Source organism: Scyliorhinus torazame, chromosome 6, assembly GCF_047496885.1.
Source record: "Scyliorhinus torazame isolate Kashiwa2021f chromosome 6, sScyTor2.1, whole genome shotgun sequence".
NCBI lineage: Eukaryota > Metazoa > Chordata > Chondrichthyes > Carcharhiniformes > Scyliorhinidae > Scyliorhinus > Scyliorhinus torazame.
In genome coordinates, this window is record NC_092712.1 from 23,597,299 (window position 1) to 23,617,331 (window position 20,033).

Genomic DNA, 20,033 nt, shown 5'->3' on the forward strand with positions numbered 1-20,033 from the left:
TTCACTGTACTTGCTGGATCTGTATTGGATCATGATGCAGTCTGTAACCACCTTTCCAGGGGAGGCGAGAGTGGACTGCCCTTGACATGGCAGCATTCGACAGTGTGGCATCAGGGAGTCCCAGTAAAACTAGAAACAATGGCAATCTGGGAAAAACTCTCCACAGGTTGAGGAAGATGGCTGTGGTGGTTGGGGATAAATGGAATAAATGACAAAATAAGGCAGCTGACCTCGCCAGCAATGCCCACATCAAAGATTAGGGATGGGAAATACATTATGGTTTTGCCAGTGGAAACCACATCCCATGAACTATGAATATAAAAGGTTTTCCTCTCAAACAGCTTTTGCGTGATTTATGCAATAATAGGCAGAATTCCACAGCTTCATTAACTCCATCCAATAGGTGGACGAGGGGAATGGGGTTGAAGGGACAGTGCGGGTTAGGATCTCTTCCTGCCCAGTGGATGCGTGCACACACCAATGGTTCTCAGTTTGTCAGCATTTTGAGAGTAACAGCCAATGGGGGATGGGTAGAAAATGCCGGCCATGCCACTGCCACTTACATCCCCATGGAAGGAGTTGCCGCAGAGCAGGAATTTAATGAAAAACTTTCAAACGCCATGCACAAAACTAACCTGCTGAGTGCCACCTTAAATAGGCCAAGACATGATACTCAAGGTGGGAAACAAGAAGCTTATGTCAACTTTCTTTGTGCAAGATGACATTAAAACATTATTCCTTCTGCATCATCACCAGTGGTCACAGAGCAAAACCAACAGGAACTAAATGGAAGTGCATTCATCTCCAAAGAAAAAATAATTCCATTTTAATGTATACATCTGAAGTACAAGTACTCCGGCTCAAATCAAACCCACATTTATATCGGGCAGCTAAAATAAGTTGTGCACTTTGTACAAACATAATGGATCAAACAGGACTGGAGTAATTCAAGATGGCAGTAAGCACCACTGGAGGTTTTGGTGTCAGTGTGCAGAAAGGTTACTGTGGAGATGTCATTTGCCACAATTCTCAATGTACACTTTTTGTTGTAGTATAAATTTAGAGTACCCACTTCTTTTTCCAATTAAGGGGCAATTTAGCGTGGCCGATCTACCTACCCTGCACATCTTTGGGTTTGTGGGAGTGAGACCCACACGGACACTGACCCGGGGCCAGGATTGAACCCAGGTCCTCGGCACCGTGAGGCAGCAGAGTTCAATTTTATACTGAGGCACAAGCAGAAAATACTGGAAACAACAGACCGGACAGCATCTGCGGGGACAGACAAAGAGAGAGCCTTGTTAATTCTCCCACTCTGACATTGGTCTGCTAGTGTTCTAACAATGCAAGCTTGAGAAATGTTTGTCTGTTTCTCTGTCTACAGATGCTGCCTGACCTGCTGAGCATTTACAGCACTTTGTTTTTAATTATAGATTTATAGTATTTTGCATTTATCCTGAGTTAGGGGGCAGATGATTGGCGCTGCTGCAAATAGGCACACCATCTCTACCCAATTTGGTTTGCAATCCACAGGCTGCCCAATTTGGGTTGCCTGGTTAATTTGACAGCGTCTGCTAGTCTATGAAATGAAGCACCTTGGTTTCTGGCAGAGCGTAATATTGCACACAAGCAGTTCTTCAGGAAGTAAACATCAATTTTAAGAATGACAATAAATGATCAAGTCAGCAACATTCACATCCCATGAATTAATTAACAAAAAATACATCTATATAAGGCTCTGTATCAAAGTCTGCACTCGGCCATTTCAGCAGCAATGGCGCAGAGTGAAGATATCCTGTAGAAAGTCTAACCCCCATTACTCACTGGAGATGACCAATGGCTTAAAAATGCACAGACGGCAATCAGGGCTGTGTTGTGCAGGGAACAATCTTTCAATAAAAAATTAAAACATTAAAATAATGACACTTCTCCATCGCTTCTTGTACTGCACTCTTAAGGTGCCATGCAACATTTTCCTGGGCCCAAAGCTGGTGACCTCAATCTAATGGATCAGTCACTCTCCACTTGGCTTGTAGGTTACTCAATGTTGAGCCTTCAACTCCTTAACCAGCTGTGTGGAGTTCAGCTTCTGATGCTTGCCAGTCTGTGTTTAAAATATATGCTGTATACATTCCATTCTGCTAACACATATAATTACAACACAGCGCCCCGATCATGGTTAATAGGAGAATGAGTTACATACACAGAGGTTGATCATTATTATAACAAGCTACTTTCTGCATCCATCTTCCAACAAGGACTCACTTTAAATAGACTAAGAAATAAAATGTTCCATATCATCTCTAATTTGACACTTTAACAAACCTGCCTGTTACACTTCAAAAGGCACCAGTTTGGTAAACTGCTACTTAACTTCTAACTCCGTGAAAGGGTTAATGGTCCGATGGCTGCTGTAACTGAACAAACAGCACAATGTGGGCAAACACATTTGAGAATAAGGATGCACTTCTCCTGAACATCGGCAAAAGAATCTCCCACCTGGGAGATTTTTTCCATACTTGCACCCTCTCGAAGCACAAATTGGTTGGAATATCAAAAAGTGGGCCCAGGGATGCAGCAGAATTTCAGAGAGCCTGACTATAGTTTCTTTGTAATCAATTGCACATCCTCTCAAAGCCGGACATTGAATCAGGGCAAGGCCGGCTCTATAATCGGTATGCGCCAGTGTCACTATCGGCCCTTCCAATGGTTGAAGGATATTGGTTAATTCATGTTACAACCTCCCCCAATACACCAAACAGCCTCTCGAGGATACATTTCAGATTTCAATAAACCCACCTTCCATTTCAAACTGAAGCCACTGACTGGCCAAGGGACTGACTTGAAGTGAGTGGGGAAGAGGGGGAAATAAAGAATTGGTTCCACTGTGCACAATTTAAATGCACTGTGGGTGGGGGAAGACATTGTAGAAAATGGCCCATCTCATTCCTTCAAATGATAAGTCAATGACCTGAAATTTATTACAATTGCGCCAATGTTTTTTTAACTATGAGATATAGCTATATAATTATGATCTAATGAGTTAATAGAGAACATATAAAACCAATTCATATAGATTGTATCTGTCTCAAACGCATTTAATACAAGCTGTTCGTTCCTGTTGTTCAAAAAAAAAAACGCTGGGTGTTTGCCTCAGTACAACTGCAACATATCGAGCGAGAAATCATTGTATAACTCGACTGTTGTAACAATATCTGTTCGCACTGCCTTTAACCGGATCTCGTTCAGTTCTGAATCAACCCGACTTAGTTTCTCTTGATCAATGCTGTAGTCAATAAGGTCATATGTAGATGGGGGCCAGGGGAGTCCTTCTTCATAACAGTCAACTGGGATAGGGTGCACGACGATTTTTAGGACTGGGAGCTGCACCGCGGTGTGAAGCAAGGCCTTGAGACCCTGGCTGGAAATGGGGTTGCAGAAACAGCTGAAATATTGGAGCTGAGAGCATTGCTTGAGGGCAGGCAGGAAGGAGGCGAGTTGTCGGTCCATCACCCTGCACTCCATGATGTCCAGATAGACCAGCGAGGTGGAGGAGTGCTGCAGGATCTGGCAGAAAGGACCCAAGAGGACGTCAGACAGGTTGTTGCCACTCAAATCCAGCTTTCTCAGGAAAGGGGCATGATGGCTGTTGGCCAGGTAGGTTGCATCAGTTGGGAGAAGGTAGCAGTAAGCAAGTTCCAAGCTCTCCAAGGGTTTCTGCAAGACACTGTTTGAAACAAATCCATTATATTCCACAGCTCAGAGCCCAATGTGTCAGAGTTACACAGCAAACAGCACACAATCAAATCGCTTACTGTAGCGAGCTGTTCAGGAGGAGCCTGGGGATAGACAATTTCTTTTTAATCAGGGATGAATGGTGAAACAGACAAGCACTCGCATTACTATATCTGTCATATTTATATGTCTGCACTGTGAGTGCTGCTTGGCTGAAGAAGAGTGCTTTTGGAGTTGGGTGAACAGCAGGGTGTTAGGTGAAATTGGGAGAAGGTGAAACTGAAAAGACTGAGTGCGGAGCTCAGTGGAGTTTCATAAACCCCAAAGTCGGATTCCTGTTCTCATTGACTTCACAGTCAACATCAGTGATCAGTCGTAAATATAAAAAGTATTTTGTTTTGGAGGAGACGAATAACTGGGAAACATCACAAATAAGTGTAAGGTCAGGGTAAAGTGAACAAAGTAGGATACGGTATATAAAAGTTAGCGTAAGGGAGGTAAGTAAATAGTATTCTTATATAGCTTAATTTTTTGTTAAAAGGGAGTAAATAGGGAGCTTAAGAGCAGCTCACACCCATGATATATGCTCCTCCTATGTGGCAAATCATGGAAGCTTCAGTTGTCCCTGGTGACGTGTGCAGGAAGTGTGTCCAACTGCAGCTACTGGTTAACCGCATTTCGGTGCTGGAGTTCAGGGTGGATTCACTTTGGAGCATGCTCATGCTGAGCATAAGAACATAAGAACTAGGAACAGGAGTAGGCCATCTGGCCCCTCGAGCCTGCTCCGCCATTCAATGAGATCATGGCTGATCTTTTGTGGACTCAGCTCCATTTTCCGACACGAACACCATAACCCTTAATCCCTTTATTCTTCAAAAAACTATCTATCTTTATCTTAAAAACATTTAATGAAGGAGCCTCTACTGCTTCACTGGGCAAGGAATTCCATAGATTCACACACCTTTGGGTGAAGAAGTTCATCCTAAACTCAGACTCAGTCCTAAATCTACTTCCCCTTATTTTGAGGCTATGCCCCCTAGTTCTGCTTTTACCCGCCAGTGGAAACAACCTGCCCGCATCTATCCTATCTATTCCCTTCATAATCTTATATGTTTCTATAAGATCCCCCCCTCATCCTTCTAAATTCCAACGAGTACAGTCCCAGTCTACTCAACCTCTCCTCGTAATCCAACCCCTTCAGCTCTGGGATTAACCTAGTGAATCTCCTCTGCACACCCTCCAGTGCCAGTCCGACCTTTCTCAAGTAAGGAGACCAAAACTGAACACAATACTCCAGGTGTGGCCTCACTAACACCTTATACAATTGCAGCAGAACCTCCCTAGTCTTAAACTCCATCCCTCTAGCAATGAAGGACAAAATTCCATTTGCCTTCTTAATCACCTGTTGCACCTGAAAACCAACTTTTTGCGACTCATGCACTAGCACACCCAGGTCTCTCTGCACAGCAGCATATTTTAATATTTTATCATTTAAATAATCTCTTTTGCTGTTATTCCTACCAAAATGGATAACCTCACACTTGGCAACATTGAATTCCATCTGCCAGACCCTAGCCCATTCACTTAGCCTATCCAAATCCCTCTGCAGACTTCCAGTATCCTCTGCACTTTTTGCTTTACCACTTATCTTAGTGTCGTCTGCAAACTTGGACACATTGCCCTTGGTCCCCAACTCCAAATCATCTATGTAAATTGTGAACAGCTGTGGGCCCAACACTGATCCCTGAGGGACACCACTAGCTACTGATTGCCAACCAGAGAAACACCCATTAATCCCCACTCTTTGCTTTCTATTAATTAACCAATCCTCTATCCATGCTCCTACTTTCCCCTTAATGCCATGCATCTTTATTTTATGCAGCAACCTTTTGTGTGGCACCTTGTCAAAGGCTTTCTGGAAATCCAGAGATACCACATCCATTGGCTCCCCGTTATCTACCGCACTAGTAATGGCCTCACAAAATTCCACGAAATTAGTTAGGCACGACCTGCCCTTTATGAACCCATGCTGCGCCTGTCCAATGGGACAATTTCCATCCAGATGCCTCACTATTTCTTCCTTGACGATAGATTCCAGCATCTTCCCTACTACCGAAGTTAAGCTCACTGGCCTATAATTACCCGCTTTCTGCCTACCTTTTTTTAAACAGTGGTGTCGCGTTTGCTAATTTCCAATCCACCGGGACCACCCCAGAGTCTAGTGAATTTTGGTAAATTATCACTAGTGCATTTGAAATTTCCTAGCCATTTCTTTTAGCACTCTGGGATGCATTCCATCAGGGCCAGGGAGACTTGTCTACCTTTAGCCCCATTAGCTTGCCCATCACTAGCTCCTTGGTGATAACAATCCTCTCAAGGTCCTCACCTGTCATAGCCTCATTTCCATCAGTCATTGGCATGTTATTTGTGTCTTCCACTGTGAAGACCGACCCAAAAAACCTGTTCAGTTCCTCAGCCATTTCCTCATCTCCCATTATTAAATCTCCCTTCTCATCCTCTAAAGGACCAATATTTACCCTAGCCACTCTTTTTTGTTTTATATATTTGTAGAAACTTTTACTATCTGTTTTTATATTCTGAGCAAGTTTACTCTCATAATCTATCTTACTCTTCTTTACAGCTTTTTTAGTAGCTTTCTGTTGCCCCCTAAAGATTTCCCAGTCCTCTAGTCTCCCACTGATCTTTGCTACTTTGTATGTTTTTTCCTTCAATTTGAGACTCTCCCTTATTTCCTTAGATATCCACGGTCGATTGTCCCTCTTTTTACCGTCCTTCCTTTTTGTTGGTATAAACTTTTGCTGGGCACTGTGAAAAATCACTTGGAAGGTTCTCCAATGTTACTCAACTATTTCACCATAAAGTCTTTGCTCCCAGTCTACCTTAGCTAGTTTTTCTCTCATCCCATTGTAATCTCCTTTGTTTAAGCTCAAAACACTAGTGCTTGATTTTACCTTCTCACCCTCCATCTGTATTTTAAATCCCACCATATTGTGATCGCTCCTTCCGAGAGGATCCCTAACTATGAGATCCTGAATCAATCCTGTCTCTTTACACAGGACCAGATCTAGGACCGCTTGTTCCCTCGTAAGTTCCATTACATACTTTTCTCGGAAACTATTGCGGATACATTCTATAAACTGCTCCTCAAGGCTGCCTTGACCGACCTTGGTTAAACCAATCAACATGTAGATTAAAATCCCCCATGATAACTGCTGTACCATTTCTACATGCATCAGTTATTTCTTTGTTTATTGCCTGCCCCACCATAATGGTACTATTTGGTGGCCTATAGATTACTCCTAACAGTGACTTTATCGCCTTACTATTCCTGATTTCCACCCAAATGGATTCAACCTTATCCTCCATAGCACCGATGTCATCCCTTACTGTTGCCCGGATGTCATCCTTAAATAACAGAGCTACACCACCTCCCTTACCATCCACTCTGTCCTTCCGAAAAGTTTGATACCCTCGGATATTTAACTCCCAGTCGTGACCATCCTTTAACCATGTTTCAGTAATGGCCACTAAATCATAAGTCATTCACGATGATTTGCGCCATCAACTCATTTACCTTATTCCGAATACTACGAGCATTCAGGTAAAGTACACGTATGGTGGCTTTTTTACCTCTGTTCTGAATCTTAACACCTCGATCAGTAACCTGTCTTAACTTATATTTCCTCTTAAACATTCTCCTAATTTTCCTTGTCGTTGAACCCATATCTTCATGTAACAACCTGCCGCGTCACTTACCATGAATGTTTTCACTTCCCGTTTTATTTATTTTAGTATTCCTGGTCCTATTCACTGAGCTCCCCTCAGTCATTGTACCTTGTACTGTCGCCCTTTTTGATTTTTGACTCTGGCTTCTCTGCCTTACACTTTCCCCCTTACTGCCTTTTATTTCTGTCCCTGTTTTACTACCTTCCAACTTCCTGCATCGGTTCCCATCCCCCTGCCACATTAGTTGAAACTCTCCCCAACAGCTCTAGCAAACACCCCCCCCCCAAGACATCGGTTCCAGTGCAGACCGTCCGGTTTGTACTGGTCCCTCCTCCCCCAGAATCGGTTCCAATGTCCCAGGAATTTGAATTCCTCCCTCTTGCACCATCTCTCGAGCCACGTATTCATCCTCTCTATCCTGACATTCCTACTCTGACTAGCTCGTGGCACTGGTAGCAATCCTGAGATTACTACCTTTGAGGTCCTACTTTTTAGTTTAACTCCTAGCTCCCTAAATTCAGCTTGTAGCACCTCGTCACATTTTTTACCTATATCATTGGTGCCTATGTGCACCACGACAGCTGGCTGTTCACCCCCCCCCCCCCCCACCCAGAATTCTTCCTGCCCAGCTGCGCAGCAGAGCCAGCCACGGTGCCATGAAGCTGGCTGCTGCTGCCTTCCCCTGGTGAGCCATCTCCCTCAACAGTATCCAAAACGGTATATCTGTTTTGCAGGGAGATGACCGCAGGGGACACCTGCACTGCCTTCCTACCCTTGCTCTGTATTTTGGTCACCCATTTTCTATCTCCCTCAGTACCTTTCACCTGCGGTGTGACCAACTCGCTAAACGTGCTATCCACGACGTCCTCAGCATCGCGGACGCTCCAAAGTGAGTCCATCTGCAGCTCCAGAGCCGTCAAGCGGTCTAACAGGAGCTGCAACTGGACACACTTCTTGCACGTGAAGGAGTCAGGGACAGTGGACATGTCCCTGAGCTCCCACATCGCACACGAGGAGCATGACACAGGTCTGAGATCCCCTGCCATGTCTTAAACCTTTGGTTAACTTCAACAATTTCAATTTCCCCCCAAAAAATTTAAATAAATAAATAAACAAATATACCAATGAAAAGAAACAGAAAAACAGAAACACTACTTACCAGTCAAAAAAAGCACTTCCTCCCCACCCAGCTTCGAATTCCCAAACTCACTCTTAGCTGTGTCTCACTCCTGGCTGTCTTCTCTGTCTCACTGGGAGAACTCACTGAGAGTGAGTTACAAGTTGCTCTTTTTAAACTGTCCTGAATTGACTCCCCTCCCCCACCTGCTTTTAGATCAAGGTAGATTTAAGTGACTGACACTTAACTGCCAACCAGTTATGTGAGTGAGTGGGGCAGCCCTTGTTAACCCGCACTGCACAATACTAGCTTAATCTAAATTAATTTAAACTCCTGAATTTTAAAAGGAGCTGCCTTACTGATTCTATTTAATTCAATTCAATTCCCACCTCTATTCAAATTCCCAAACTCACTCTTTGCTGTCTCACTCTGGCTGTCTTCTCTCTGTCTCACTGGGAGAACTCACTCGTAGGGAGCACGTTCAGTGAGGTGGTCACACCGCAGGTGAGGATTGAACAGGCAGAGTAGAAGGAGGCAGGTGGCACAGGAGTCTGGGACATTGGGACCATTTGTAGGGAGGGTGGGACGACGGTTTGAAATGAAAAATGAAAATCACTTATTGTCACAGGTAGGCTTCAAATGAAGTTCCTGTGAAAAGCCCCTAGTCGCCACATTCCGGCGCCTGTTCAGGGAGGCTGGTACGGGAATTGAACCGTGCTCACCTGAACCGAAAGGGCTAGTGCTGTTGGGGCGGGTTTAAACTAACTTGGCAGGGCGGGTTCCTGAGTGAAGTTTCAGCAGGGATAGATGCATAGCCAAAATTTAAGGCAAGGGGCAGGGGAGGTTTGGAAGGGTAGGGGGGGTGGGGAGGAGGATGAGGAAAACCTTTTTACCCAGAAGCTGATGAGTTTCCTCATAACATTTAACAAGTATTTAGACGTGCACTTGCAATCCCAAGGCATACAAGTCTGGAAAATGGGATTAGAGTTAGGTAGTTGTCCTTGACTGGCACAGATGCGATGGGCCAAACTGTGCTGTATGGCTCTGGAATAATTTCATCAGATTGCCCGTGAAGATCCCATAGCCCTTCAAAGAATCATACAACACAGGGCAGCATGGTGGCTCAATGGTTAGCACTGCAGTCTCACAGCGCCAAGGTCCCAGGGTCAATCCCAGCTCTGGGTCACTGTCCCTGTGGGTTTCACCCCCACAACACAAAGATGTGCAGGCTAGGTGGATTGGCCACGCTAAATTACCCCTTAATTGGAAAAAATGAATTGGGTGCTCTAAATTTTTTTTTTAAAATCATACAACACAAGGGGGCATGTTGGCTTTTTCAAAGTGCTAAATAGTCCCATTTCCATTCTAGGTGACAGCTGTGCTCAGTGGGTAGTAGCAATCTCGCTTCATGTCCCACTCCAGAAACCTCAACACTACCTAGAGTGTGACACCAGTGTTGCACTTTTGTATTAAACCAAGGCCCCTCTCGGGTTCGCAGTGTTACTTCAGAGAAAGACAGAGCATCATTCCAGTCAATATTCACCCCTCAACAGCACTAAAAGGCATGTCACTGGACTGCTCTCTTTTGCACCAGTGATTAAATTCAGAAGTCCCTCTGCACTGTCCAAGGGCCCAAACACTCCTGCAATCTGGTCTATTCTATTCACTGCTCCCAATGCAGTCTCCTCTACATTGAGGTGAGTAAACACAGACTGGGCACTTTGTGAATAACTTTACTCCATCCGCAAGCATGACCCCAGCCTTCCAATCACTTGCCATTTCAATTCAGCATCACGCCCACATGTCCATCCTTAGCCTGCTGCAATGCTCCAGTGAAACCCAACACAAACCGGAAGAAGATCTCATCTTCCACTGAGATACGTTACAGCCTTCAGGACTCAACATTGAGTTCAACAACTTCAGACAGTAAACGTCATCCCCGTCCCCACCCCGGTTGGATGTGCAGGTTTGGTGAGGTTATGTGATTCCGGGGATGGGGCGAGGGAGTGGGCAGGTAGGGTGCTCTTTTGGAGGGCAGGTGCTGATTCGATGGGCTGAAGGGTCTGCTTCTGGACTGTAGAGATTCTATTCCATGAACTTTACATATATCTTAAAAAAAAAAGAGAGGGGCCAAAATGAACATGGGGCCCCTTAGAGAACGGGCCTGGGAAAAGACTAATGGGGAATCAGGAAATGACAGAGGAGTTAAAGAAATACTTTGTCAGTGTTCACGGTGGAAGACGCTAATAACATTCTAAAAATATTAAATAATCAAGTAGCTAAAAGGGTGTGTGGGGGTGGGGGGCTGCAAATAGATTCGATAATAATCACTAGAACACCCTTATTCAAAGAGGGAGACAAAAAAGGTAACTATAGGCCAACTTCTGTCATTGGGAAAATGCAGCAGCTATTTCCATAATGGTGGGGTTTAGGAGACAGTGACCATTGTATCATAAGGTTGGCCATGGAAAAAGAGATGGTGAAATCTTGAGCAGGGATAATTAATTGGGTGAAAGCCAACTTCAATGGATGAGAATGCTTCTGAGTCGAGCTGGAATCATACGTTGACAGAAAAGATGGTGGCTGAACAAAGTATTGCAGGCCATGTCCCGTTCCTGTACCGGCCTCCCCGAACAGGCGCCAGAATGTGGCGACTAGGGGCTTTTCACAGTAACTTCATTGAAGCCTACTTGTGACAATAAGCAATTATTATTACTATTGAAGGGTAGGACAAATAAGGCTGGAGCACCCTGGATGACGAGAGTGTGTCATGTGAGAGTATCTATAAGAAATGGGTGTTTACTACTGCAGTGATGTCAGAGAGTGGGTGGAGCTGGGCTGCCTGTCAGCTTTTTACTTTCGTTTTAGGCTGTTTGCAGCAGGGTGTGTTTTAGTTTTGTTTTCAGAGCTGGATAGCTGCAGTCACAGCCAGAAGGGGTATGAATCTCTCTCTGTAATCTAAAGACTATAAATTGATCCTGGTGATTTAAAACTAATAACAGTAGTGACTTTAACCTGATGTGCTTCTGGTAAAAGGTGTTTTTCAGTCTTATGGACGTTAAAAGGAAAGCTTAAAGCATTACTTAGTATTGTATTCTTTGGGGGTTGCATTTGAATTAATGGTTGCTAATGTTTCAAAAAAGGTTAACTTGAGTTCATAGAATAAACATTGTTTTGCTTTAAAAAAAATACTTTTCCATTTCTGCTGTACCACACCTGTAGAGTGGGCCGTGTGCTCCCCATACCACAATCTATTAAAAGTTGTGGGTCAGGTGAACTCCATGATATACTTTGGGGTTCTCTAAACCCTGGCCCATAACAAGTGATAGAGGTGAAGATGAAAAATGTGCAGGACAGATGTCAGGTAGAAAATACACTGCAGAATCAGGCTAAAGGACCAGAGGGAAAGGGAAAAGACTGATAAGAAAAGGAGGGAGCAGGAAGAGACGAGCAGATAACATAAAATGCCCACGGCCAAAGTAATAAAAGGGCGGTAAAAAAAATAGGGCCGTTGGGGATTTTAAAGAAAGACTTGTGTGGAGGCCAGAGTAATAGCAGAAGTATTAAACGTACACTGCATCGGTCTTTCCAAAGGAAGAAGATGCTACCCAGGCCAAGGTGAGAGGAGGGAACTGATACACGCGAGGAATTTACAATTGAGGAGGTGTTAGGAAGGCTATCCTTACTCAAAATCAATAAGGTGCCACGTCCCAGATAAGATGCATCCAAGGAGGTGAGTGGAAATTTTGGAGGCACCGGTGATAATCTTCCGTCTTCCTTAGACACAGCGGAGGACTGGAGAATTGTTCAAAAAGGGGGTGCAAGGATAATGCCAACTACTACAGGCCAGTCAGTTTGACTTCAGTGGGAGAGAAACTTATGGAAATCAATAGGACAAAATCAACAGTCACTTAGACGAGCATGATGGATTCATTAGGGGCAGCAGGCGGTGCAGTGGTTAGCACTGGGACTGTGGTGCTGAGGACCTGGGTTCGACTCCCGACCCTGGGTCACTGTCCGTGTGGAGTTTGCACATTCTTCCCGTGTTTGTGTGGGTTTCATCCCCACAACCCAAAGATGTGCAGGGTAGGTGGATTGGCCACGCTAAATTGCCCCTTAATTGGAAAAAATGATTTGGGACACTAAATTTAAACAAAAGTATAGAAAAAGGAGGTTAGTCCAGATGAATGTGTGGCTGGAGAGATGGTGCAGGAAGGAGGGATTTAGATTTCTGGGTCACTGGGACCATTTGTAGAGACAATGGGACCCGTACAAGGTGGATGGTTTGCACCTGAACCAAAATGGGACCAGCATCCTTGCAGGGACGTTAGCTGGTGCTGTTGGGGAGGGTTTAAACTAACTTGATGGGGGGGGGGGGGGGGGGGTGTGGTATACTGAGAAAAGGTTCAGCAGGGATAGATGCACAGCCAAAATTAGAAGAGACATCAGTTGAGTCAGGTCGTCACAGAATTTCTAGATCAGTTAAGTCACAAGGGGGTTTGGCAAAATTGGATGGTACTGATTTTAATGCAAGGAGTCTGACGAAGAAGGCAGATGAGTTGAAGGCACAAAGTAAAACCTGGAGGTATGATGTCATTGCTGTCACTGAGACATGGTTGAGAGACGGGCAAGATTGGAAATATTCCAAGATATAGGATCTTCAGGCGAGGCAGGAAGGGAGGTAAAAGAGGTGGAGGTGTCGCAATTTTGATGACTGAATCAGGAGGGGCGTCATCTTAGAAGGCACTTCAAAGAAAGCCATATGGTAGAACTTAAAAACCAAAAAGGAGCAATCACATTGCTGGGAAAGTTCTATATAGGCCCCCAACAGTCCCAAGAGAAATAGAAGAGCTGCTTTGTGGACAAATTTCAGTGAAGTGTAAAAGTAATAGGGTAGTGATAGTGTAGGATTTCAATTTCCTCAACATTAACTGGGGTGGTCTTGGTGTAAAAGGTTTAGAGGGAGCGGAATTCTTAAAATGCATCCAGGGGATATTTTAAGTCAGTCCGTAGAAAGTCCTACAAGAGAGGGCGGCCCTGGGCTTAATTTTAGGTAACGAAGCTGGGCATGTGGTTGATATATCAGTGGGGATGTGTTTTGCAGATGGTGATCATTGCTGTCTCAGAGCCCGGGACCCGGATTCAATTCCGGTAATGAGTGACTGTCTGGGTTTCCTCTGGGTGCTCCGGATCCCTCCCACAGTCCAAAGATGTGCCGATTAGGTGAAGCGCTCGTTCAGAGGGTCGGTGCAGACTTGACGGGCCAAATGGCCTACTTCGGCACTGTAGAAATTTAATGGTTCGATTGTTATGGAAAAGGACAAGGATAGGCCTGAAATCAAAGTTGAGAGAGTAAAGGGGCATGTCCACTGTCCTTGGCTCTTTCATGTGCACTTGACGGCTCTGGAGCTGCGGGTGGACTCACTTTGTAGCATCTGCGATGCTGAGGACATCGTGGAGAGCACGTTTAGCGAGTTGGTCACACCGCAGATAAAGAATACTGAGGGAGATAGAAAATGGGTGACCACCGGACAGAGGAAGAGTAGGAAGGCAGAGCAGGATCCCCTGCGGTCATCTTCCTCCAAAATAGGTATACCGTTTTGGATACTGTTGAGGGAGATGGCACACCAGGGGAAGGCAACAACAGCCAGGTTCATGGCACCATGGCTGGCTCTGCTGCGCAGGAGGGCAGGTAAAAGAGTGGTAGAGCAAGAGTGATAGGGGATTCGATTGTAAGAGGAGTAGACAGGCGTTTCTGCTGACGCAAATGAGACTCCAGGAAGGTATGTTGCCTCCCGGGTGCAAGGATTCTGGATGTGAGTGGTTGCAGCACATGCTAAAAGGGGAGGGGGAACAGCCCGCTGTCGTGGTGCATGTAGGCATCAGAGATAAAGATAAAAACGGGATGAGGTCCTACATGTTGAATATAGGGAGTTGAGAGTTAAACTAAAAAGTAGGATCTCAAAGGTAGTGATCTCAGGATTGCTACCAGTGCCACGTCACAGGATAGACAGGATGAATGCGTGGCTTGAGAGATGGTGCAGGAGGGAGGGATTCAGATTTTTGGGACATTGGAACCGGCTCTGGGAGAGGTGGGACCATTACAAATCAGACGGTCTACACCTGGCCAGGACTGGAACCGATGTCCTGGGGGGTTGTTTGTGCTGTTGGGGAGGGTTTAAACTAATGTGGCAGGGGGACGGGAACCAATGCAGTAAGTCAGAGGGAATTAAAGTGGGGACAGAAACATAAGCTAGTAAGGAGAAAAGTGGAAGGCAGAGGAACCGATTCCCACCCCGCTGCCTTGGATGGCAGGGGGGTGGGAACCAGAGTAAGTAGGCCAGTGAGAGAAATAACTGAAGAAAAGCTACAGACTAAGGCCAGTAAGAGCAGGCAGGGAATGGTTGTTCAATGCAGAGGGGCTGGTGGGCTGAAGTGCTTTAGTTTCAATGCGAGGAGTATTTTTGGTAAAACAGATGAACTTAGAGCTTGGATTAGTACATGGAATTATGATGTTGTTCCTATTGCAGGAACTTGGTTGAAAGAGGGACAGAATTGGCAACTAAACATTCCAGGATTTAGATGCTCCAAGCAGGATAGAGGGAGATGCAAAAAGGGTGGGGGAGTTGCATTATTGGTTAAGGAGAATATCACAGCTATGCTGAGGGAGGAAACCTTGGGAGGGTTCAGGAATAGGAAGGGTACTGTCACAATGTTGGGGGTTTACTACAGATCGCCTAACAGCCAGCGGGGGAATAGAGGAGCAGATATGCAGACAGATCTTGGAAAGATGCATAAACACTAGGGATGTTGTGGTGGGTGATTTTAACTTTCCTTATATTGACTGGGGGACACTTGCTGCTGGAGGCACGGATAGAGCAGAAGTTGTAAGGAGCATCCAGGAAGGTTTCTTGAAACGATATGTAAATAGCCCAACTCGGGAAGGGGCCATATTAGACCTAGTCCTGGCCCAGCCAGGTGATCGAAGTTTCAGTAGGAGATCATTTCGGCAACAGTGATCATAATTCTGTAAATTTTAAGCTGCTTATGGATAATGACAAGAGTGGTCCTCAGGTGATGGTGTTAGACTGGGGGAAGGCTAATTACAGCAGCATTAGGCAGGATCTGTAGAGTGTTGACTGGGCGACGCTGTTCGAGGGAAAATCAACATCCGGCATGCGGGAGGCTTTCAAATGTCAGTTGATTAGAATTCAGGACCGGCATGTACCTGTGAGGACAAAAGACAAGGGAGGCAAGTACAGGGAAACCCTGGATAATGAGAGATATTATGAACCTTGTCAAAAAGAAAAAAACAAGTGTTCGTAAGTATTCACCAAAGAGAAGAATTTGGTGGATGAGAGGTATAGGGTAGAGAGTGTGTAGATATTCTGAGTCCTGTTGATATTAATAAAGAGGAGGTATTGGGCATCTTAAAAAGCATTAAAGTAGATAAATCCCCAGGGCCTGATGGGATCTACCCCAGAATACTGAGGAAGGCAAGGGAGGAAATTGCTGGGGCCTTGACAGTAATCTTTGGATCCTTATTGGCTACAGGTGCAGTTCCAGAGGACTGGAGAGTAGGGCAGCAGGGAAAATCCAGGAAATTATAGGCCGATGAGCCTTACGTCAGTGGTAGGGAAATTATTGGAAAAGATTCTTAGAGACAGGATTTACTGACATTTGGAAACAAATGGACTTATTAGTGATGGACAGCATGGTTTTGTGAAGGGTAGGTCTGAGTTTTTCGAAGAAGTGACAAAGATGATAGATGGGGGAGAAGGCAGTAGATATTGTATACATGGACTTCAGTAAAGCCTTTGACAAGGTGAAGTCACATCGGTTCAGAGAAGAGCTGGCAAGTTGGATACAGAAGGGTGCTTTTCTGAATGGTGGAAGGCTGCGACTAGCGGCGTTTCACAGGGATCAGTTCAGAGACCTTTGTTGTTTGTAGTGTATATAAATGATTTGAAGAAAATGTAGCTGGTCTGATTAGTAAGTTCGCATACGACACAAAAATTGGTGAAGAGGATTGTCAGAGGATGCAGCAAGATATAAACTGGTTGGAGTCTTGGGCAGAGAATTGGCAGATGGAATTTAATCTGTGAAGTGTGAGATAATGCACTTTGGAAGGTCCAATGCATGTAGGAATTACACAGTCAATGGTAGAACTCTTGCGGGTGTTGACAGGCAGAGAGATCTGGGCATGCATGTCCACCGATCACTGAAAGTGGCAATGCATGTGGATAAGGTGGTCAAAAAGGCATACGGCATGCTGGCGGCCTTCGTCGGTCATGGCATTGAATATAAAAATTGGCAGGTCATGGTGCAGCTGTACAGGACCTTAGTTAGGCCTCATTTGGAATATCGTGTACAATTCTGGTTGCCACACTACCAGAAGGATATGGATGCTTTGGAGAAGGTACAGAAGCGGTTTACTAGGATGTTGCCTGGTATGGAGGGCATTAGCTTATGAGAAGAGATTAGATAAACTCGGTCTGTTCTCACTGGAATGACGGAGGTTGAAGGTGACATGATAGAAGAGGTCTGCAAGATTAGGAGTGGCATGGTCAGAGTGGATAGTCAGGTGCTCTTTCCTAGGGTAGGAGAGTCAAGTACTAGGGGACATAGGTTTAAAGTGCATGGGGAAAAATTAAGAACAGATAGGTTTTACACAGAGGGGGGTAAATATATGGAACGCGCTGCCTGGGGAGGTGGTGGGAGCAGGTACGATAGCGGCATTTCGGAGGCATCTGAACTGTGTGAATAGGGGTGGGAATGGAAGGATATGGACTCCGGAAGTGCATACGATTTTAGTTTAGGCAGGTACCATGGTCGATACAGGCTTGGAGTGCCAAAGGGCCTGTTCCTCTGCTGTATTGTTTGCTTGTTCTTAAACTGGGGAAGGCCGATTTTAATAAGATCAGATATGATTCGGCCAGAGTGGACTGGGAGCTGACACTTTTACGTAAATCTGTGTCAGAGCAGTGGGATGCATTCAAGAAGGAAATAGGGAGAGTGCAGGGCCAACATGTTCCAATAAAGAAAATGGGTGGGACAAACAAATCCAGTGAACCCTGGATATTGAGGGAGACATAGCATTGCATGGAACAGGAGAAAAATGTTAATAGTAATCTTTTATTGTCACAGTAGGCTTACATTAACACTGCAATGAAGTTACTGTGAAAATCCCCCTAGTCACCACATTTCGGAGCCTGGTCAGATACACGGAGGGAGAATTCAGAATGTCCAAATTAAATTTTCCTTTGAGAAATGAAGGCTGAGAGGAAACTTGATAGAGATTTTCAAGGTCCTGAGGGATATGAACAGGGTAATTAGCGAGAAACTGTTTTGCTTCAAGAGAGCATCAAGACCTAGAGGGCACAGGAAACAGCAAGATGATGGAGCCTGGAACAAACTTCCCGAGAGAGTGATGGGGGCAGGTTCGATCAAGGTATGCAAAGGGAATTGAATTGTTATCTGAAAAGAGAAAGGGTACAGGGACAAGGCAGGGGAGTGGGACTTGGGAGAACGCCCTTTCAAAAAGCTAATGCAAACTCGATGGGCCAAATGGCCTCCATCTGCACTGTAAAGGTTCTGTAATTATGTGGCCTCACTGGCTAGGCAAGTATTTATTGCCCATCCTTAATTGTCCTCGAGAAGGTGGTGGTGAGCTGTGTGTTATGTGGAAATATGATGTGGCTGTAACAGAGACCTGGCTCAAAAAAAGGTCAGGACTGGATACAAATATGCCTGGATTGAAGGTTGTCAGGAAAGGAGAAAGATATGTCAGGAATAAACGAGTGACTAGGGTAAGAGTAGGGCCAGTCAAGGACAGTAGTGGGAAGTTGTGCTTGGGAGTCGGAGGAGATAGGAGAGGTGCGAAATGAATATTTTTCGTCAGTATTCACACAGGAAAAAGACAATGTTGTCGAGGAGAATACTGAGATTCAGGCTACTAGACTAGAAGGGCTTGAGGTTCATAAGGAGGAGGTGTTAGCAATTCTGGAAAGTGTGAAAATAGATAAGTCCCCTGGGCCGGATGGGATTTATCCTAGGATTCTCTGGGAAGCTAGGGAGGAGATTGCTGAGCCTTTGGCTTTGATCTTTAAGTCATCTTTGTCTACAGGAATAGTGCCAGAAGACTGGAGGATAGCAAATGTTGTCCCCAACTTTAAGGAGGGGAGTAGAGACAACCCCGGTAACTATAGACCAGTGAGCCTTACTTCTGTTGTGGGCAAAATCTTGGAAAGATTTGTAAGAGACAGGATGTATAATCATCTGGAAAGGAATAATTTGATTAGGGATAGTCAACACAGTTTTGTGAAGGATAGGTCGTGCCTCACAAACCTTAGAGTTCTTTGAGAAGGTGACCAAACAGGTGGATGAGGGTAAAGCAGTTGATGTGGTGTATATGGATTTCAGTAAAGCATTTGATTAGGTTCCCCACGGTAGGCTACTGCAGAAAATACGGAGGCATGGGACTCAGGGTGATTTAGCAGTTTGGATCAGAAATTGGCTAGCTGGAAGAAGAGAAAGGGTGGTGGTTGATGGGAAATGTTCAAACTGGAGTCCAGTTACTAGTGGTGTACCACAAGGATCTGTTTTGGGGCCACTGCTGTTTGTCATTTTTATAAATGACCTGAAGGAGGGCGTAGAAGGATGGGTGAGTAACTTTGCAGATGACACTAAAGTCGGTGGAGTTGTGGACAGTGCGGAAGGATATTACAAGTTACAGAGGGACATAGATAAGCTGCAGCGCTGGGCTGAGAGATGGCAAATGGAGTTTAATGCAGAAAAGTGTGAGGTGATTCATTTTGGAAAGAATAACAGGAAGACTGAGTACTGGACTAATGGTAAGATTCTTGGCAGTGTGGATGAGCAGAGATCTCGGTGTCCATGTACATAGATCCCTGAAAGTTGCCACTCAGGTTGAAAGGGTTGTTAAGAAGGCGTATGGTGTGTTCGCTTTTATTGGTAGAGGGATTGAGTTTCGGAGCCATGAGGTCATGTTGCAGCTGTACAAAACTCTGGTGCGGCCGCATTTGGAGTATTGCGTGCAATTCTGGTCGCCGCATTATAGGAAGGATGTGGAAGCATTGGAAAGGGTGCAGAGGAGATTTACCAGGATGTTGCCTGGTATGGAGGGAAGATCTTATGAGGAAAGGCTGAGGGACTTGAGGCTGTTTTCGTTAGAGAGAAGAAGGTTAAGAGGTGACTTAATTGAGGCATACAAGATGATCAGAGGATTGGATAGGGTGGACAGTGAGAGCCTTTTTCCTCGGATGGTGATGTCCAGCATGAGGGGACATAGCTTTAAATTGAGGGGAGATAGATATAGGACAGATGTCAGAGGTAGGTTCTTTCCTTAGAGAGTAGTAAGGGCGTGGAATGCCCTGCCTGCAAGAATAGTGGACTCGCCAACACTAAGGGCATT

General features: G+C 45.1%; 1 protein-coding gene across 5 annotated transcripts in view; it reads right to left on the reverse strand.

The window, feature by feature from the left end:
* Nucleotides 1-803: 803 nt before the first annotated feature.
* LOC140424711 (leucine-rich repeat-containing protein 14-like) overlaps nucleotides 804-20,033 on the reverse strand; it is a 38,848-nt gene continuing 19,618 nt past the window's right edge. For all 5 annotated transcript variants that reach the window (XM_072508021.1, XM_072508017.1, XM_072508020.1 and 2 more), the window contains one exon: nucleotides 804-3,727. In XM_072508021.1, coding sequence (XP_072364122.1) covers nucleotides 3,154-3,727 — 574 coding nt within the window. In that variant the 3' untranslated portion in view covers nucleotides 804-3,153. The remainder of the gene's footprint in view (nucleotides 3,728-20,033) is intronic.